This window comes from Sturnira hondurensis, unplaced genomic scaffold (assembly GCF_014824575.4).
Source record: "Sturnira hondurensis isolate 20B ecotype Veracruz unplaced genomic scaffold, ASM1482457v3 Scaffold0007797, whole genome shotgun sequence".
NCBI classification, from domain to species: Eukaryota; Metazoa; Chordata; class Mammalia; order Chiroptera; family Phyllostomidae; genus Sturnira; species Sturnira hondurensis.
The window spans coordinates 3,221,919-3,237,706 of NW_028080428.1; the positions used below are offsets into that span (position 1 = coordinate 3,221,919).

Consider the following 15,788-nt stretch of genomic DNA (forward strand, 5'->3'; position numbering starts at 1 on the left):
AGCGTTGTTCCTGTGGAGTTAAGCTTGAGAGGAGCAAGTGATCCAAGGCAGCTGGTAAAACAGTGGTGTGCTGGAGTTTCCAGTTGAGCAGGTTCTGTTTTGTTTTTGCCACCTTTGTGCCTCACAGAAAGGCAGCCCATTGGGCCCAAATTTGTCCTGCAGAGGCAGCCCCCTCCCCCAGAGAAGACCAGTCCCATGACCTTGGCCCTGAGCAGCTATGGTCGTTAATAATGTCAAAAGGCCAAAAAGACTGGTTACCGGGTTAACAAGACAACACCTACTAAAGGCACATACAGAGGAGGCAGCTGGCCTAGTGTCATTCATCCAGGGCCCGGCGGTCTCCAGGTAACACTGTGCAGGGGTAGGGACAAGTGTCCTTATGTCCAGTGTCTTTTCCCCTGAGGAGTTAGTTGAGTTTTCAGTCTAAATATCCTCACAAGCAAAGATTTCTGAAGTTGACTAATGTTAAAATTCTCATTATTGCAAGTTCTTACACTAGCAGATTTTTACATTTGTCTTCACTGATGGTAGTGGGCACGTGCTTCCCTGCTGTAACAGGTAGATTGGCAGGTGCTGTGTTTTAGTTTTACTCCATTGTAAAAGCCAGCACTCAAAAGATGGTCATTCACTTCCAACTAAGAATGAACTAAGAATGTAAGGAGAAAAAGGAGCAGGGTTGTTGCTTAGGGACAGAAAACACCTCCTTCAGGACAATCAACTACTGCTGTGATACTGAGTGGAACACTTTGATTAGGCTTCATTGCAACATTGCCAAGGTGGGATCCAGGAGGGGGCAAGAGACTGGATGGGGAGCACAAGTGGCGTAAGATGCAGTTGTGGTCCTTTGTGGAAAGTCGGCGTCACCCACCTGGAATCCCTCCTTCACATCCTGAGCAGATTCCTCTGGGAACAGTGCGGTTTCTCACAGAGGTTCCCATTCTCTGCTTTATCTCATACACGCCACTGCTGTTTGGGGATAGGGTGGGGTGCGAGTGGAGGAGATGAGCTCAGATGGTGGTGGAGCTGAAGGTCTGTTGTGTTTACTGCTCTCAGGCTGTGCATCCTAGTCCAAACAGTGCATGGAGGCCTCTTTTCTTTCACTCCTGGCATCTTTCTTTCCCCAGAAGCATTTCTTGGTGCTTTTCTCCATAGAAAAGCAGTCTGCCTTCTCTCTAGGCCCCTGGCAGCAACTGGGAGGCACTGATGTGGCTTTTGGGGCCTGTCTTACAGAAGCGGAAAATGGAAGAGAGCGATGAAGAAGCCGTGCAAGCCAAAGTCCTGCGGCCCCTGCGGAGCTGCGACGAGCCCCTCACACCCCCGCCTCACTCGCCCACTTCCATGCTGCAGCTCATCCATGACCCGGTTTCCCCTCGGGGCATGGTGACTCGGTCATCCCCTGGGGCTGGCCCCAGCGACCACCACAGTGCCAGCCGCGATGAGCGCTTCAAACGGCGGCAGTTGCTGCGGCTGCAGGCCACAGAGCGCACCATGGTACGGGAAAAGGAGAACAATCCCAGCGGCAAAAAGGAGCTGTCTGAAGTTGAGAAAGCCAAGATCCGGGGATCGTACCTCACTGTCACGCTGCAGAGGCCCACCAAAGAGCTCCACGGGACATCCATTGTGCCCAAGCTGCAGGCCATCACGGCCTCCTCTGCCAACCTTCGCCATTCCCCCCGAGTGCTAGTGCAGCACTGCCCAGCCCGAACCCCCCAGCGTGGGGATGAGGAGGGGCTGGGGGGAGAGGAGGAGGAAGAGGAGGAGGAGGAGGAGGAAGATGACAGTGCAGAGGAGGGGGGTGCAGCCAGGCTGAATGGCCGGGGCAGTTGGGCTCAGGATGGAGACGAAAGCTGGATGCAGCGGGAGGTCTGGATGTCTGTCTTCCGCTACCTCAGCCGCAGAGAACTTTGTGAATGTATGCGAGTGTGCAAGACGTGGTATAAATGGTGAGCAGGGATACAGGGATCAGGACTAGGGGTACGGGAGTAGGTGGCAGGTTTTTCATATGAGACAAATGTGGGTGTTGGCATCTGGAGGCTTGTTGGGTCCTAAAGGGTCGAATTAACCAAGTGTGCTCCCCAGACTGAGGTCCTGTTCAGGATGTGGCCACTTGTGTCTGCAAGTGTCGCAGGGGGAATAGACCCTTTGCCTCCTCTCCCTGCTTCATACTTTTCCATCTCTTTACAAGACATAGGACACTCATTTTGGGGATGGATTTGTATAGTTTGTGCATAAACTTCAGTCCTGAGTTTCTCCCCAAGTAAGCAGAACTTGTCATTCACTTGTTGAGTGCCTACTCTGTACCAGTCACTCTCCTGGTGGTGGAGACAGATGATGTCCTTAAACACCTGCCTTGATAACCCCTTCATCTAACGAGAGAGATGGACATGCTTTTCAAAAAAAATTGAAGTTGCTAATAATTTTCCAGCTTTAATTCTCATTCCTCAAACCTGGACCAGAATTGCTTTCTTCCACAAGCAGAGTCCAGTTTTGAAGCTTTCCGAGATTTCGTTGTCCTTTATAAGAGCGACAGTTTCTTCTTGGGTTAAACACTAAGAGACTAGGGGGAATATCCCTAGAGATAATGAGCAAAGATTTCCATTCCATAGGGCATTGTTTTTTCCTCAAGCCCTCGGGCACCAGGACACATCCTTTATATTTGGGTCAAACCCTATTTACAGTAGTTCTCAAAGGTGATGCCCAAACCAGTGGCATCACCTGGGACCTCATTAGAAATGCAGGTTCTCAGGGCCCATCTCAGACCTTCTGACAGAACCTCTGGGGTGTAGGGCCAGGCCGTCTGTCCTTAACAAACTCTCCAGAGGTCCTGGTACATGTTAGAGTCTGAGGTGCACTGCTTTATGGTGAGCAGCGTGTTTCTGTCCCAGAAATTCCATGTGCCATTGGTGAAATTTTTACTGTCTTTAAATGAAGACCCCATTCTTCATAAAGATGAGTTTATTTCCCAAATCTGAATTAATATGTGATCTATACCAAATTCTCTTATTTCTCTTTGTAGGGCTAGTGGGCCTTCCTGGCTCTGTCCCTTAGTTTCCAGGCTGAACCACATAAGACTTTCATTATGTGCCTTCTCCCCTTTTGCCAGCCAGGCCCTGAGCTGGCCTGAGAGCAGGCATGGTAAAATACTAAACACGGGCCTGTATGTAGCAGCGTTACTTGTGGTCTGTGGACTTGCAGGTTGCATTGGAAAACCAGGCCCCCCTCCCTTTGAGTTCTGATCTGGACTGGCTAGAAAATGTAGAGAGAGCACTGAAGTAGAAACCCAGGGTGGCAAACAACTCTCCAAACCTGGTCATAAAGATTATTTTTTGCTTGATACAGTAGTGGACCTCCAGAGATTAAGGCACGGTGAGCCGTGGGTGTGCCAGGTAGCAACCTGCATCTCCGGGCATCTGGGAGTCGACTGACAGTGGAGAAAATGGAGGCAAGCCTAGCCTCAGGCAGTAAGAAGTCAAAAAAATTTTTAGTGCTCCCTTGTATGCACTTTGGTGGGAGCTGTACCATTCTAATGTAAATGAGGACTTACAGTGTATCATTTGCTGTGTGTCCCTAATAATTGTGCCATGTTCTCAGTCCATCCAGAGTAAATCAAGGTGAACTGGTCAGGTTATCCACCAGGTAACCTCTAAGGTTGCTACAGAGGACCAGCCCTATTCTCAGAGGTGGGGGAAAACAACAACAACAGGCATGATCCTTATAAGTTGATAAGCTTGCAGGTGAACCCAGGGAGAGTGGCCCTCCAGATGCTCTGCTTTCCCAGAAGCCCCAGCAGTCTATAATGGAAGTTCCTCTAATAAGGGATATTGGGTTATTGACAGCTAGTTCTTCTTCCTTCTGTCACAGGTGCTGCGACAAGAGACTTTGGACAAAAATTGACTTGAGTAGGTGTAAGGCCATTGTACCCCAGGCGCTCAGTGGCATCATCAAGAGGCAGCCAGTTAGCCTCGACCTCAGTTGGACCAACATCTCCAAAAAACAACTGACATGGCTCGTCAATAGGCTGCCAGGTGAGCAGCCCTGCCACTTCCCTTTCAGGTCCCCAGGAGCAGGCAGGGGAGCTGCTTTGTTGGCAGTGTGTTTAGGCAGGGTTTCGGGGCAGCAGCCCTATACCTTAGTTAGTTGCCTTTCTGCTTAGCAAGAGGTTTACCCAGGGGCACTTTAACTGCCCTTCCCCAAGGGGCCACTCTGGACTGGCAGACAAATCACTGCACTAGACAACAAAAAGAATGGAATGAGGTGCTGCTGCCAGCCCTTCAGGGCTTCTCAGTGTTGCCACTGAAGAGGGAATTTGAGTAAGATGTTGCTTTGATGAGCCCCTTGTAAGGTCCTGTTCTTTCCACATTTTAAGGTCTTGGAAAGACAGGAAGTCACCTTTGCTCCGCTCTGGCAGGAATGAAGTTGGTTTTATCACCAAAGTTCAAAGATGTGATATAGGAGGGTACTCATAGGAATCTTTGAGCTGAATTACTAGCATAAAATGAGGGTATAGTCCCTTTCTCCCTTTAGACTAGGAATCCATTTACCTCAGATCTGGTGACAGTATGTGCTATTGCATGTCTGTTTCCTGGGTTGCAGGACTGAAAGACCTCCTCCTAGCTGGCTGTTCCTGGTCTGCAGTCTCTGCCCTCAGCACCTCCAGCTGCCCCCTTCTCAGGACCCTTGATCTTCGGTGGGCAGTAGGAATTAAGGACCCTCAAATTCGGGACTTGCTGACTCCACCGGCTGATAAACCCGGTATGCTCTGTGCCTGATTTCTCTGTGTGTCTTTCCACATCCTTCATCCTCAGAAGCTAAGGTAGTCTCACAGATGATGCTGTGCAGATTGAGAACAGCATGATGAACTGTGTACAAGTATAGGTTAATGATTTACAACCAGATAACTACCTACAAAGAAGTAAATCCATTCTGTGGGTCAGTGGAATTTGGGATCCAGCAAGTACGAAGCCTGAGGAAGTCTGGGAAAGCTTCCGGGTTAAGGTGGACCCTTAAGAGGTGTTTGCATAAGATGGTGTAGAAAAGTGTAGGAGTGTGGGAAAGGCAGGGGCATTCCCCACATACCCTTTTGCTGTGTGAGGCATAATCTAACAGCTGGGAAGAAAGCAAATGTGTCTGGTTTCCTAGAAACTGCCCCCACACACTGCTCACTCTGAAAGCAGGGCTGGGTGTGGGCAGTTATGCTTAACCCCCTGCCGGGGTATCTGGCCAGGGAGTAGCTGAAGCTCCCTGTAGTTTTAGAGCTAGAATAGAGTCAAGAGGGTTTGTTTGTTTTGAGAGAAACATCAAGTTTTTTTTAAGATTTATTTATTTTTAGAGAGAGGGAGGGTGGGGAGAAAGGGGGGGAGAAGAAACATCAATGTATGGTTGCCTCTTCTGTGCCCCCTAGTGAGGACCTGGCCTGCAACCAAGGCATGTGTCCTGACTAGGAATCCAACCTGCGACCCTTTAGTTCACAACATTCAACCCACTGAGCTACATCAGGCAGGGCAAAACATCGATTTTTGTTGTTCTTCCTGTTCCACTTAATTTATGCATCACTGGTTGATTCTTGTATGTTTCCTGATCTGGGATCAAACCCGAAACCTTGGCGTATCGGAAGGATGCTCTAACCAACTGAGCTCCCTGGCCCAGCTAGAGTGAAGAGTTTTGACCTCTTGTTTGTGCAGGTCAGGACAATCGCAGCAAGCTCCGGAACATGACCGACTTCCGGCTGGCAGGCCTTGACATCACAGATGCCACGCTTCGCCTCATCATTCGCCACATGCCCCTCCTGTCTCGACTCGACCTCAGTCACTGCAGCCACCTGACAGATCAGTCCTCCAACCTGCTCACTGCTGTCGGGTCTTCCACTCGTTACTCCCTCACAGAGCTCAATATGGCAGGTACGCTGCTGCAGAGTGTCATGGCAAACAGCACCCCGTGTCTCCGGAGGTCCCAGCCCTCGCCAGAGCCTAAGTGAATTGCGTTACCTCGTTTCCTCACATCTGGGCAAGGAGATGGATTTCTGTCCCTTTTCTGTCTGATGTGGGGGGTCAAGGCCTGGAGTAATTGTCAGGTGCCTAAGAGCTTGGCTACCACCCAGCTTCAGTTTGTTCAGCCTTGCAATGCAAGGAGTGAGGTGGCAGGGGGCCTTCAGAAGCCACGGTGCTGACAGCACTTCTGGTCTCTGAGCCAGGTAGTTATGGGACATAGAGGCTGTTGTTTGGCATTTTAAGGGAAAGAGCTGGGGAATTGAGCAGCAGAGGTAAACACCTGTGGCTGTGTGTACATAGCGTTCTCCTCGTGGTTACTTTCCCCACAGGCTGCAATAAATTGACAGACCAGACCCTGATCTACCTGCGGCGCATTGCCAATGTCACCTTGATCGACCTTCGAGGATGCAAGCAGATTACTCGTAAAGCCTGCGAGCACTTCATCTCAGACTTGTCCATCAACAGTCTCTACTGCCTGTCTGACGAGAAGCTGATACAGAAGATCAGCTAAGACACAACCGGCCCAGATTGAACAGGAAACTGATCTTCCCCTGACTCCCCAGCCAGGAGAGCCTCTCTCCCCAACCCTGCACAGGCTCTGAGGCCAGCGTCACACTCCCTCTCTGCTCTCCTGCCCCCTGAGCCCTTCCCTACAGGCGGGGCAGAGAGAATGGTGGACACTAGGCTTACCTGCCTGCTCCTCTCCCTCCTAAGGAAAAAGGGAGTAGCAAATTGATCCGAGGGGAAAGCATAGGCTGTGTGCTGTCGAGGTGCCTGCTCGCCCTCCCGCTCACCCGCCTGCGTGCCAGGAGGCCAGGCTCGGAGTTTGGGTCGTGTGTGCAACTGTCATCTGTGCTAGGCCCTGGGGCCCTGCTCCCCATCCATGGTCCCCAGCGATGCCTGGTTCTGAACGAACTCCCAGGGAAGAAAGTGGCCCTGTCTCCGTGGCCAAGTTCTCCTTGTGGTGTCCATGCGTGTCTCTCCTCCGTCACACTCTCCCAGCTTATGCAGGAGGGGCGGCAGCCCCGTGAATGCCAGACCCATACAGATCACACTGGTGCTGTTGAGGTGTCTTAAGACCTCTCGTTCGTGTCTGTGTTCTCCCCTGTCCTCCCGTTAGCTTGATCCTTTCCATGTTCCGTGGCAATTCACGTAATGAGGCTGCCCCACCCCAAATTCTCCCACTAGTCTCTATGAGGTCCTTGTTGCACTTATTGGAGTTGAGGCTCTTCAGAGGAGCTGGAACTGTATCCCAGGGACACCCCCATTTTATCGCTTCCTAAGCAGATTCTGAGACAGGCGCCGTCTCCTTGTTCCCACCTCCTCTTCAGCCTCCCACTGCCCTTTTCCACATCGTTATTCCTGCCTGAACAGGGCTTTCCCAGGATGAGTGTCCTCAGAGGGAGCAGCCTCTCTCCCCCGGCTGGGGGAGCAGAGACCTGGGCCAAGTCCCCACCTGCCTCCCAGCAGGCACCAGGCCTCCAGTGTAGTGTAGCCCCCAGAGCCCAGACCTGTGGTTAGCCCCAATGGCTCACTGATCTGGCACCTTTTGCTGGGAGGGAGAGTTCCTGCTTAGAAGCCAGTCACCTGCCCTCTGCCTGCAGCTGTGCAAGGGGGTGTGCATGTGCCTCTGTGTGTGTGGCTGAGTGTGTTATGCGTGTGTGGGGGGGGGAGGGAGGGAGGGGAGTGTGGTGTTGCCCACTTTACCCCCCTGTGTCAAGCCCCATCAGCTGCCCCCTTTTTCTTTGCATTGAACGGCCTGTCCAAAGATCCTCTCTCTAGGGCAGCAGAGAGCTTTTTTGCACTTTAAAAAAAAAAGTAGGAAAAGAAAGAAAGGTCGGAATTTCTTTTGGGTCAATATTGAAATGTGTGAGGAGATAGATGCTCAGTAGCAGCAGCCTGTGGCAAGAGCTTATAAGTGATAGATGCGGATTTGCACTCTGCTCTCCCTCTGGAAGGACAGTGATAGCACAACCTTGCCCGCCTCCTCGTCCTCCAACCCCGCCCCTCCCCGGTCCCTTTCCTGCAGCCCAGTCTCAGGCTCTTCTCCTCCTGAAGCCCTACAGGGGAGGGCAAGGAGCCCAGGCACCCTGAGGAGAGACGCCAACTGCACCCTTGCCACTTCCAAAGCAATAGAGGCAGAGGGGACCTCCCTCTTTGCCACCTATCCCAGCTTTGACCCTGGCATTGACTGGCCTCCTAAGAGTAAACTGGGTTCTGGTAGGAAGGGGTGGCGTTGTGTCCGTTTCTTCCAATCTGCTGATTGTCTTAGCTGCACCTTAAAAGCAGCAGTCTGCTCCCGTGACCCTCTCTGCCCCTTCTGTTGGTCTCCAGGCCCAGCAACCTGGGGCTGACACTTGGAGGAAATGCCAGTGACTTATTCCAGAGTGCCTCAGTTAGGGGGACTTCTCTGTAAAGAACCCTGGGTATTGAGCAGAAACCTTATTAATGTTGTTAATGACCTATAATTGGAAGCTTCCTGCCTTTTTTTTTGGTTGCTCCTGTGGAAAATACTAAAAAGATTGTTTTGTTGTGTTGTCTTTTTATAAAAGGGGAGGTGGAGAGACCCCTTCAGAGCAGGGATTGTGCCGGGAGAGTGCCTCTGACTTTGGGACATTTCATCCGCAGAAATTTCCAAGCTGATGGTTTGTTTTGGGTTTTGGTTTTTATTTTTGTTTGTTTTTGGTTTGGAAAAAGCATTTTTACCGTGCACGTAAATCGGTCAGCAGAAAAGGGAACCCAGGAGCGGTTGGCAGGTGGACCTATGCCTTTGCCGGGTTTTCCTTTTCTCTGGGACCATGAGGGGAAATGGTTTTTAGAGGTGAGGGATGGTCCGTATGGAGGAAAGAAATGTCTGTTTGGGGACAGAGGAACCCAGGAGTTCCATCGCCTCTCCTGCAATCTGCTCTTAGATACGGCCTTGCCAGAAGAGCCCTCTGACCACAGGACCACACACCTGCCTCCGTCTGTCCGAGCACCGGGGCGAAAAACCACAAAGGAAAGGAAGAAAATTTATATATATATAATATAAAATCACTTGGTGATTAAAAAATAACTGCTCCATAAATAAAACTCCTAAAGTCACTATGTTTAAAGGGTTTGGTTGTGTTTTTGTTTTTTCGGAGAAATATTGTATATATATATTTTTTGTTGCTGATTTAGAGTCAATCTCCAGTGTTGTGCTAAAAATTTTAAATTAAATGTAAGCATTAAGGGAACAAGTCATGCTATCTCAGTTGACACATTGGGGTTGTTTGGGACCAGGGAAGGAGGGAAGCTGGATGGACTTCTGTTTTCTAAACATTCTCCAGTATTGGTTTTAGAAAGAGCAAAGACATCGTTCCTCTGACACATGGGGATGGGAGATATTTGTGTAATAAAAATTTTTAAAAGCAAAAAAAGAAATAGCTTCCAATGGGAAATATTTTGATTTGGGTTTTGTTTTTTGTTTTTAATAAAAGGCTTTAAAAACAAAACAAAACAAACAAACACAAAAACCTTTTCTGGCTTGATGTGTGTGGGTGCGTGCACGAGAGACACAGAGACAGAAGGTCCTCTGGTCAGGGGTTGCCTGTCTCATCCCTCAGAGCAGAAGCAGCTTCTAAAATTGCCACATTGTACTTCATCGGACTTTTTAACGGAAGTGAAAGTGTAAGTTTGAGAATACCTGATCACCTATACACCCCCTTCCCCCAAGGCAGTGCTTGGAGAGGCCCTGTAGGGTCCGGGGAGAGGACGATGGAAACGGGGATTTCTGATCTTGCCATATCTGGAGAGCTGCTAGCCAAGGCCAGCTGCCATCTGTTGCTTCTCATTACCTGTTGGATACAAGCTTCCAGCCTTTAGGCAGGTGCCCCACACGCTGCCAGCAGACTGCCTCATCCCTGGTGGTGGCTTCTCGGGAGAGCTGAAACTCCATCTGGGAGGCCCTGAGGAGGCTTTTCACCGCCACCTTCAGGGGAGCAGGGGTTCCCCGCCCACCTGCTCCCTGAGCTGAGGGTTGAGGACCAGGTTCAGTTCTGCACATTGCAGTGAAGGACAGGGTTCTGGACAGTGGGCTGTCAATTTTGCCTCCTGAATATCTCAGAAACAATCTGTTTCTCAACCTCATCTCTGCCACCCCAGCTGAAGCCACTATTGTCCAGAACCTGGACCACAGCAAGAGCCCTGAGGCCTCCCAGCCTCCAGTCCAACCCCGTCGTCCATGTTGGCAGCCAGAACATTTCTCTTAAACATTTCTCTTAAAAGTTGACTACTATGCTTAAAACCCATCAAATATGTTTCAGGATAAAGTCCTCAAGCTTCCTCATTTGCCCTTTTTACTCCTCTCCACCCATAGCTAACTTCTCAATTCTGCAGTCTCTGGGCCTTTCCCCCCGCTGGTTTAAACTTCCCTCCGTTCACATTACTTCCTCGGGAAACCCTGTCCCAGCCTCTTCAAGACCAGATCGGATGTCTGGTAGTACGAAACTATCAGGACTCCCATAAACCAGTCTTCCAGCTTAGCCAGAAGCTCCGAGGACACAGAGCAGTCAGTGTTGCTCACCCTATTCTCCCTGGCAGCTGACACAGAGCTGGGCACATAGCAGATAACCAGGATGAGTGTTCCCCATCTCTCAACCATACAGCTGATCCGTTGTCACGTTCTCCAAATCCACTTTTCCACTATCTCATACAGCCCCTTCCGTTCTTGTGCCAATGCCACCCACCCAGCTTCCCTGGGGGTGGGAGCGGTTTCCAATTTAACGTGGATTCAGCTTTGAATTAATCTTCCCAAGGCACACAAATTTTCAGTAACCCTCCAAGGCCATGCCTAAATAGGATAGATCCACACTGCCACTGATCTCTGTAAAATAGGAAGCACTATGGTGGCACATGGTAGTTGCTTCTAAGAGGCTGAACTGGCACCTCTGTGGTCCTCAGACTTGCTGTGTTCAGGGCCAGGTGTGCCGTCCTCATCACAACGGAAAATCTATCCTCCCTTCAAACAACCTCTTTCTCCAGGAGCCCCTCGAATGGGTCAATGTAAACATTCTGTGCCTTTCCTAGGCAGTAACAGAAAAAACAGCTGGCATCAAAGGGCCTTCCTACATGTTGCCCACTGTTCTAGGCACTTTCACGTAGTAACATGTAATCCTCACACCAACTCTACTATTATCATTTTATTTTTTAAAGATTATTTTAGGGGAAAGAGGAAGAGAGGGAAACACCAATGTGTGGCTGCCTCTTGAGTGCCCCCTACTGGGGACCTGGCCCAAACCCCAGGAACATGCCCTGACTGGGAATCGAACCCATAACCCTTTGGTTCACAGACCAGCACTCAATCCCCAGAGCCACACCAAGCCAAGGCCTTTTATTATCTCATTTTAAAGATGAGACACTGAGTTATGGACACTGACAATTTGCCAAAAATGTCTTAGCTTATAAAACTTAAAGACTCTGGCACTGGCTTCCTAGCTTCTCTGTGTACCCGTGATCGCATTTCACACTCACACCCCACCCTGCAGAGGTGTCATCATTCAAGCCTCAGAGAGGCGAAATGATGTCCTAGCGTTTGGGGTAGAGCTTGGACATAGTGAACACTGGGTTTGGGATTCCAGAACAAGCCTTTGTCCCGGCTCTCTCCTGAGCATCCAGGCTGGGTGTGTGCCCACACCACTCTCCCGTGGCACTTCGAAATCCTTGAGGGTGGGGCTGGCCTTAGCTACTCTCTCCGCATCTGTCCCAGGAGTGGGAGGATAAGGAAATTTATCAAGTATAATGGAAGGTTGGTATATAGGAAGGGAAGGCAGGACTGACTTCACGGGTGAATGACCCAGCTAGTCACACAGGGCCCTACACTCGGGACCTTACACTTGGTTTAATGCTCTGCTGTCACCATCTTGAAATTCTTAATTTTTAAGCAAGGCGCATCCTATTTCATTTGCAGTGGGCCCTGCAAACGATTCAGCCAGTCCTGGGAGAGGGACAATCCCAGCTCTCCCCTGACCTCCCAGGCCAACTCTGTGTGAAGTGTCATTTGGCCAGCAGCAGAGCAGGTCTGGCACTTTGTAGCTGGGGAGACCTGTCCTACCACCACCTTTCCAGGTACCCAGCCCCAGAAGGGAACTTCCGCACTGGACACCCATGTGTGGGCAGGAAACGACGTGAACACAGATGCCAGAGCCAGGCCTGCGGGGACGGTGCGCATGCGCGAGGGGAACGGTTCCGGGAGGGCGCCGGAGGCAGGGCGCTGCTGCGGCCCGAGTCTAGCTGAGGCTAGGTCCAGGGGTGGATCCGAGCCCGGGATGGGAAGGACCCAGGGGCGGGGCGGATCGGGAGCGGGGGCGGAGCCAAAGAGGGCCGGGGCTGACGCCAAAGGAGGGCCCGCGCCAGGCGTGGCTGGGGACCGGGACACAGCCCGGGAAGGGCGGAATACGGGTTGCAGCCACGTCCGGGCTAAGGATTCGGAGCGGAAAAGGAGACGAGCCCGGGGCAGTGCGGGGACTGTGTGACCTTCTGGAGGGTTCCAGGAAGAGGAGCTGCTCCCTGGAAGCGGGTTGGGCGAAGCCGGAGGGAAGCCCGGCCCATGGTTGCCGGCAGTGCTTGTGGGCCGAGTTTCACACCCCAAAGGTTCTGGGACTGTGTGGGAGGAAGTCCTGCAGATGTGGGAGCACCCGACATAACGAGGGCCGGGAAAGCACTTCCCTGCCCCAAACAAAGCTGCTTCTTCGGTACTTTCCATCTGGCTGGGGGGCGGGGGAGGCCCTTTCCTAGAGACGTCCCTGACTCCAGTTGAGGAGGCTCCTAGCTTTTATAGTAACTTGTCACCTGCCTCGTAAGGATGTTTTGAGTATAAAATGAGATCATCAGAGCTCTAGGAAGAGTGCCTTGCACATAATGAGAACCCAGTAAATGTCAGTGTTATTATGTGGAGTTTGCCCGTAAGTTCACTCTCTCGCTCCCTGTGTTGGATCCTCAAGGCCAAGCACCAGTCCTGGCATGTAGCAGAAGCTCAACAAACATTGTCAGATGAGTGAGTGAGTGAAATGAATTCCTAGCATCCCAGGCAGAGCCTGGTACTGCCTGGTTCCCAGACATCAGAGAGGCGGCTGTCCATGTTGGGCAGGAGTGTCTCTCAGTAACCTGAGCATCCCTGGTGAAGTCGGGGAAGTTCTCAAGCTCATCCTCCTGGATCTTCAAAGCCCAGGATGGAGATGGAGAGGAGCACTCCTGGGCCTTGGCAAATGCCAGTTCTCACCCCCACCTCATTCACACGTCCATGTTCACAATGTCAAGTTCGAGACCTTCCCCATTCCTTGTCCTCAACCCTTCCCATGACCCTCAGGATCATCCCACCTCCTTGAATTATAGCTCTTGCCAGATTTATTTTAGGTATGCATTTAGGGGTCTTCCCCACTGGACTGAGCCACCAATGAATCCTGTCTGTTTCTCGCCACCAATGAATCCTGTCTGTTTCTCTTTGTGGCCCCAATTTTGTGCGGGGAGCCATGATGGGTGTGAGGCAGGCAGCAGTGTACACGACAAACAGGTACCAAGCAAGAGCCTCTTGAGCGGAACCCTTTCAGCCCACGAGATGCTGGGGGGGGGGGGGGGGGGGGAGCAGGGGCTCGGCCTGCCGGAAAGCCCAGGGAAGGGCATTTCAGGCAAGGGGAATTATAAAGTCAAGACCCCTGCAGTAGAAATAAATTTGGCTTGTTGGAGAGACTGGAGACTGAAAGGACAGGGGAAGGAGGTTGGAGTTGAATTAGAGAGGTGGGCAGGGGCCAAAATGGTGAAGGCTTACCACGGAAGAGGAGGTGGGTTTTATCCTCAGTGCAGAGGCAGTCATTGGAGGGGGTCTGATTTAGGACCGTGAAAACTCGGAGCAGAGGAGAGGCAGGGAGCCCTGCGATGAGCCTGGTGCAGGCAGCAGCACCAGGTGGGAGGAGGTGCGGCTGGGAAAGAGTTCAGCAGGGCAGAAGGGAAGGACCAGGGTATGCTTTGGAAGCAGACCCATCATGTAGTTCACAGGGCAGGCTAGATGACAGCATGTGTATGGGGGGTTGTAGGTGAGGAAAGAGGGGAATCGAGGATGACTCTTAGGTTTCTGGAAAATGGAGGAGCCGTGACGGAGGTGGGGAGGCAGGAGAGCAGCAGGTTGGACAGGGTCTGCGTGGTGGGAGCAAGAGCTCAGTGTGGGACGCTTTAAGTTTGCAATACCTGTTAGTCATCCGGGGGAGGTACCAAGTAATGACGTGTCTGCGAGTGTGCCAGCTGGACAAAGATGGGGTTCCACTCCTCTTCCACCGTCTCTATCTGAGCCCGAGGCTGGCAGAGTCTGGGCACTGGACGAAAGGAAGTTTATTGAGAGAAGGAATGACTGAGGCCAACCGGAAAAGGCAAAGTTACAATCGACTTTCCTTCAACCACCAGAGGGCAGCACCACCCCAAAACACTACCTCCCCCCGCCCGCCCTGCCACCCCCCGCCCCCTCCCCCGAAACTGGCACTACCTCCCGGAACCTAAGGACTCACCAACCTCCCAGCTAGGGCTTCCAGGAGCCACTTTCCAGGGCCCATGACTCAATGAGTGGCACAGTGGAGACCGTCTCTCGTCTCTGTCGTAGGACCCTGGTTTTAGGCCTGCGGGGCCTGCAGGGCCTGCGGACTGGGCTGTGGTTGGGATTTTCCAGGGCGGTGGGGGAGGGGAGGGCCACCTCCTGGAGCAGAATGGCTGGCATTTGAGAACCCACGGAGACTCTGGTCTGACAAGTTCATCAGGAAGAGTATTTAAAATCGGGGCTGCTCCAGAAAACCCAGGCCAGAATGCCGAAGAACTGGAGAGGGGTTGGAAGAAGGGAGTGCCTCTGAGCGTGTTCTGCCACGAACCCCATGTGCCACGGTGGTCGAAGGGGCTCGTGCACCCAGTCACTCACTCATCCCTCAAATGTCGCTTAGCCCTTTCGCTGTCAGGCTGGGTGGCGGGCCCTGTGAACAAGAGAGGAAACTGGGAGCATCGGTTACAGCTGCAGGTGGTATAGACCTTTTTTTCTTTTAGAAATCCTTACTTTACTGACTTTAGAGCCAAAGAGAAACAATCTGCTATTCTGCTTGGTTTACTCATTCATTGGCTACTTCTTTCAAGTGGCTCGTCTGGAGACTGAACCCGCAACCTTGTCGTATTGGGACGACGCTCTATCCAACGAAGCTACCCGGCCAGGGCTAATACCTTTTTTCCCATACATTAGCATTTCCAACATCAGGATGCATTTTCCAATTGATGTAAACATTTAATAAAGCTTCAGCACCCCCCACTGTCAAAAATGTGACTCGATGTACTTTGTAATCCATGACGTTTTCGAATCAAAGGACTAAGTGGTGAGTGCAGAGCCAGAGATGTACGTGGTGGGTTCTGGAGGTTGGAGAAGGCTGCCTGGAGGAGGTGGGTCTTCATGGATGAGCAGTGGTTCACCAGGGATGCAGACGCACAGAGGGCTTTCAGGCACGAAGAGCAAAGGCACAGAGGTGAGAACTGGTGGGTGTGGGCTGGGGAAGGACCTTGGGTGCACAGTCATTCAGGGCCTGGACTTGCAGGTTTGGGGCCTTGTTCACCGGATTTGTTTTGGGCAAAGTCAGTGGGGTTCTGGAGCTCCCTCTGGCCTGGAGTGCTGCTTCTGGGGACTAGGCGGGCAGTAACACCATCAAATCTAGATCTGGAAGAAGCACCTCTGGTCAGGGTCCACAACGGGACAGCAGCCACGGGGGATCCTGAGCAGGGAGTTTCAAGAAGATTCTGAGGAGGCCAAACAGTGGGGTGTGG

General features: G+C 51.8%; 1 protein-coding gene across 3 annotated transcripts in view; it reads left to right on the top strand.

Moving 5' to 3' along the window:
- Nucleotides 1–9,076, top strand: part of KDM2A (lysine demethylase 2A) — a 92,097-nt gene extending 83,021 nt beyond the window's left edge. Inside the window, exons 17-22 of one of the 3 annotated variants that reach the window (XR_005067473.1) lie at nucleotides 1,231–1,943; nucleotides 3,862–4,025; nucleotides 4,594–4,752; nucleotides 5,682–5,897; nucleotides 6,317–8,632; nucleotides 8,900–8,984. Coding sequence is in view for 2 of the 3 variants with exons in the window: in XM_037053348.1 (XP_036909243.1) it covers nucleotides 1,231–1,943; nucleotides 3,862–4,025; nucleotides 4,594–4,752; nucleotides 5,682–5,897; nucleotides 6,317–6,498 (1,434 nt within the window). In the remaining variant the exon portion in view is untranslated. Of the gene's footprint in view, nucleotides 1–1,230; nucleotides 1,944–3,861; nucleotides 4,026–4,593; nucleotides 4,753–5,681; nucleotides 5,898–6,316 lie in introns of all 3 variants that reach the window. The other 2 variants (XM_037053348.1, XM_037053349.1) reach the window with 2 other exon arrangements.
- Nucleotides 9,077–15,788: the final 6,712 nt, after the last annotated feature.